The sequence below is a fragment of the Hevea brasiliensis genome, chromosome 17 (assembly GCF_030052815.1).
Source record: "Hevea brasiliensis isolate MT/VB/25A 57/8 chromosome 17, ASM3005281v1, whole genome shotgun sequence".
NCBI classification, from domain to species: Eukaryota; Viridiplantae; Streptophyta; class Magnoliopsida; order Malpighiales; family Euphorbiaceae; genus Hevea; species Hevea brasiliensis.
This window is the reverse complement of record NC_079509.1, coordinates 2,781,836-2,786,987: the sequence shown is the minus strand read 5'-3', so window position 1 is coordinate 2,786,987 and position 5,152 is coordinate 2,781,836. Positions and strand designations below refer to the sequence as shown.

The 5,152-nt window shown below is 32.7% G+C and overlaps 1 protein-coding gene across 1 annotated transcript; it reads right to left on the bottom strand.

Moving 5' to 3' along the window:
• Nucleotides 1-582: 582 nt before the first annotated feature.
• On the bottom strand, nt 583-5,152 carry LOC110662694 (protein BOBBER 1). Its single transcript, XM_021821772.2, has 6 exons — nt 4,494-5,152; nt 1,762-1,940; nt 1,616-1,664; nt 1,203-1,369; nt 925-1,008; nt 583-815 (listed from the first exon to the last, which is right to left on the bottom strand). The coding sequence occupies exons 1-6, from the start codon at nt 4,918-4,920 to the stop codon at nt 777-779; spliced, it is 945 nt and encodes a 314-aa protein (XP_021677464.2). The 5' UTR covers nt 4,921-5,152; the 3' UTR covers nt 583-776.

The window sequence follows — 5,152 nt, the reverse complement described above, 5'->3', positions numbered from 1 at the left end:
CAACGACTGAGTACCAACGCCATCCTCTGCTCTGTCAGCTCTGTCACCGTTCTTACATCTAAACAGCAAAGAAAACCTGTAAAATCTCCAACACAAAATCCCTCTTATGGCGCCACTCCAAAGCTACCACCCCCCGCCGCTGTCATCTTTTTGAATAGCAAATCGAAAATTCTAGTCAAGTACATCCACGCTTACCTTGTCATTTTTGGGAAAGAAAAGGGTGCATTTATTTTATAAAAGAAAAAAAACATATATACTTGCATATCTTGTCACGGACAAGTGAGAAAACAGCAGTCCTCGAATCACAATAACAATTCAGACAACAATAAACATGAGCCTACTGTAATAATTGCAATTATTTGAACGGAGAGTTCAATTAGCAACAAGAAACATGATCCCAAAATTCTTGGGCCAAATTGAACTTTATGCCTAAAGTTCAAACACCAGTTGCTGCCATAAATAATAATAATAATAATAATAATAATAATAATAATAAAATACCAATCAATAATACACAGCCATAGACGGAGGGTGGGAGAGATAATATTTTAGGCAAAACAATGCAGCATACCATATAAGGAGTTGGCACCACAAAAGAACCTATATTTAACTAAATTTGGGACAGTAAAGTGCATGTCTATTTAAAAATTTGCAACTACAAGACTATCAACAGAGTTCAACTACTCCAATCCCGGAACCATTCCAAGCCCAACAAAAAGGAATTTTCACAAAATTATCGGAAACGCCTATCCATCTTCTAGGCATAAAGTTCCCATTTACGATATCTTGGCCCTTGAGAAATCCATCTCCGGATGCTGCAAACATCAAAAACATGCATATCAGATTATCATACTAGCAAATTTAATAACTAGAGACAAACCTCATGAAAGAAGGCTAAGTTGCTACAGAGCCTCCTGATTTCACCTGAGCCATGAACTTTTTAAGAATCTCCTGCTTCTGCATCTCATCACTGGTTGGGAGACCCATAGATTTCTGTCTCTGATCAAACTGTTATACAAGGGGGGAAAACATCAGAAGCCATTAACAAGATACAGATTACCACAATAACAGTCCAATATAATAAACAAACAACCAAGTGGTACATCAATAAAGACAGGCAATCTAACAGAAAAATTTCCATTTGATAAAAGATAGGAGGCAGCTGCAACCAAAGGAAAAGGTAAAAAGCATCAAATTTTTACCATCATCTTTTCAACAGTCTGCCGTGTTTCAGGATCCAGATCAGATAGTTTGCTGTTTTCAGGTTCAACTTTCTGCGTATCAATTTCAGGATCTCCCTTCACCAAGCATTTCCACCATTCCATTTGGTCATGCTTGGTCAAAAGAATTGAGATGGTATTTTGGTCCTCTGGAAACAGCACAGAATTTAATACACCATAAGCAACTCAGCATTTACTGTAACGACTCTTGACAAGCAACAAAGAGGACAAATATCTATACAGATATCACTCAAAACATTCATACGGTTAACTTTGTTGTATTTGCTAAAGGTTTCCCAAAATTTCTTAAAGCTCAATATTTCCATTTCATATTATGGTAAAGAGAATTAATAACATACTAGGCGCACTTCTCATTAATGTAATAGTTAACATACCAATGCTCCAATAGCAATCATCAACCTTGATAGGCTTATAAAGTTCTCCCTGCAAGTATTTGAAGACATTTAATGAGAGGAAAATGATCCACGCAAACTAAAAGATATTGATTTCAACACAAAAACAAGTATATGTTCAAACTTACCTCAATTATAGGAGGCTGACCCTTCAGTCCAACTTTCAGATGGTTTTTCTTTATGTCACATACAACAAACCTTGATTTTGTACCAACAGGGACTGGAACAAGTACATTAACCTCTTGTAGGGTCTGTGTCCAAGAATATTTCTCCAGATCGAGGCCATTACCTTTGTTTGGAACAGCCCCTAACGCATTACACATTAGATGTAATGGAAAAAGTAAGTACCAAGAGATAGTGAAATATCTTCACTCTAAATGAATAGTACAGGTAACTTCTAAACCAATTAATTTGATGAATAATGGATGAGAAATGCAGCCAAGTAGGTGCATATGATTGCTTTAACAGATAATGGCAACATACAAACCTTAACACTCGCAAGAAAGTTGCGCAGAAAAATAGATTTAACTAAATATGAAAAGACTACTAGGGTGGAGGATGCATTTTTAGAGAAAGCATGAAGCTATGTACTAAGGAAACAAGTTATACATTTTCTTAATCTATCAAATACCTGTTATTTCAAAATAAATCTTACACATTCATTGAGTACAATAATTGCAAATGAAGCACTGCCATCATTTCATAGGGTTTTCAGTTTTCGTTGTATAATTTTGAAGCTTTTCAAAAACACACTATGATGGTTCTTTCTTCTGTAACCAACAAAAGTATATTCCAATGTCAGCAGAAACCTCAAGTATCTTTTTTTTTCAAAAAAATAAAAATAAAAATTAAAAATTAAAAAAAAAAAACCCTTAAATCCCACAATCGTAACTTTTAAAAATAAGAAACCAGACAGCATTTCAAACATATCATACCAAAAAATCAGATTTGCTTATAGTTGGATAAACAAAATTAGATCTAGTGCACATTGAAAGGAAAAGAGTTCCAAGGACTAGAGATGGATGCAGAGGGGGCTTTAACTCTTCAATTAGCTTTTCAATTGCCAAATTATTTTTATACTTTATTTTTCAATAGTGAACTCTTGAGAAAGTCTCAGCTCAGGCGAAAGGAAAATACGCCAAAGAAAGCTTCTCATTCTTCAAATGAATTTACATATCCACATCAAACACCAATGTATTTAATCCAATCACCCTTCTTTTCAAAATTCTAGAATTAAAAAAAATTTAGGTGATTGCACAACCATTGCGAATGGTGAAATTGAGATCTGAAAAGGAACAGCTCAACATCCCCCAAACCACCCCCTCCCCTTCTCTCTCCCCCATTCTTTTTCTCCCCCAACCCCCTTTTTTCTCTCAGTCTCTCCTTTTTCTCGCTTTTTCCTTGGCATTGCACACTAAATTGTACAGCACATACCTAAAAAGTAGACAAAAATTGACCAAAACTGAAATGTAGCATTATCCTGTATCATAATCTCTGATTCATCTACCACTCCAATAAAAGTCTAATCACTCCATGACCCAAGGATTAAAAACAAACAATAATAACATAAGGAAGCAAACTTCTTATTGTTGCCGCAACTAATAAGAAATTGGGGAAAATCCCCCCCAAACCTTCCTCTATCTTCGCCATTAAACAGACATAAAGGGCTGTTTAGTTTAACTGCTAGATACAGCTAATAATTGTTACTATTAACTATTAACTGATAGCTAGTAGCTGATGATAGTATAGCTAAATTATGTTATGTGTTTGGTAAAATTATATTTAACTGTTACTATTACACTGTTACTGTTATACGTAAAATGGCTAACAAAGTACATATCATATGATTTATTTTATTATTAAAATAAATATAATATTGTAAATTTATTATATTATATTATTTATTTTATTATATTATATCATTTATTTTATTATATTATATCATTTATTTTAATCACTCAACGACCCAAGGATTAAATACAAACAATAATAACATAACAAAGCAAACTTCTCATTGTTGTAGCAACTAATAAGAAATGAGGGGAAAATTCCCCCCAAACCTTCCTCTATCTTCGCCATTAAACGGACATAAAAGGCTATTTGGTTTAACTGCTAGATACTGCTAACTATTATCTGATAGTTGATAACTGAAGATAACTTATTTATATTAAGTGTTTAATAAAATTATATTTAACTGTTGCTATTATATATAAAATGATTAATAAGGTATATATCATATAATTTATTTTATTATTAAAATAAATATAATATTATAAAATTATTATATTATATTATATTATTTATTTTATTATTATATTATATCATTTATTTTATTATTACAATAAAAAATAATTAAATTCTTTAAAAATAATTAAGTAACTTTAAAAATATAGTTATAAGATGACAAAGTAAAGAAAAAACTTATAATTAATATTAAATTCTTAAATATAAAATGCGAAATTTTTATAATAAATAAATATTTTATATTTTGTTATTAATAAAAATATTATACCAAAGTTATGATGAGATAATTAAAATATTAAAATTATAAATAAAAAAATAATAATATTAATAATATTAAATTTTAAATTAAATAAAAAAATAATATAATTTAAATAAAAAATAAAATCAAATATAAAATATAACTAATACGAACCTGTCAGCTTTACTCTTTTTTTTTATTATTTTTTTATCTTTTACTCTTTTTCTCCTTTATAAGTTTATCAAACACAATAGTTCGCTTATTTAACCCCAAATTCAAATTGAACCTTCACACTATACTAATTTCTCTAACCCTACAAATAAAAATTATCAACAAACATAACAAATGTCAAGAACGATAGTCAGAATAAATTCATACCTCTGGCGCCACTCTCCTCCTCCTTCTCGATCTCCATTGGCACCTCCTTGGCCTTGGCCTTTATCTCCATTTTGACCTCAACCTTCTTCTCCTCCTTAACATCAGGCTTCTTCTCCTCCTTCAGCCTCTTGCTCTCATTCCCTTCCAAAGCAGCTTCCCTTTCTCTTTCCCCGGCCATCTTCTTCTTAGCCTTATCCTTGGCCGCCTTCACCACAGCCGCGATTTGCTTCTCCACAGTGTCTTCAGCCATAAAGTCGGTCTCCTTCACCAGAAAATCGAACAGCCTCTCCACAATCCCTATAGGATTCCTTGGATCGAACGTCGCGTTAAACGACAGCGTTTTAGATGAAGAAGACGATGACGGATTTGAATTCGATCTCGGCTTCGTCTCGTTCTCGTCCTCCTGATAATCTGAAATTATGGCCATAGCGATTCGCTTTGCCTGGGCTCAGTTAACTCGGTGAATGAAGACTGGTATGCAGCTACAGAAATGAAGCTGGGATTATGGAAGAGCTTCCATTTTACCTTTATGCCTCTGGAGAGTCCTATAGAGTGTTCCAGAACCTTTTCTCTTTGCTACAAAGTCCCTCATTTTTTACTACTTGCAATATTTTACCTGTTGTATCTGGAAGAATGTTAATGATACCCTATTATTTCCG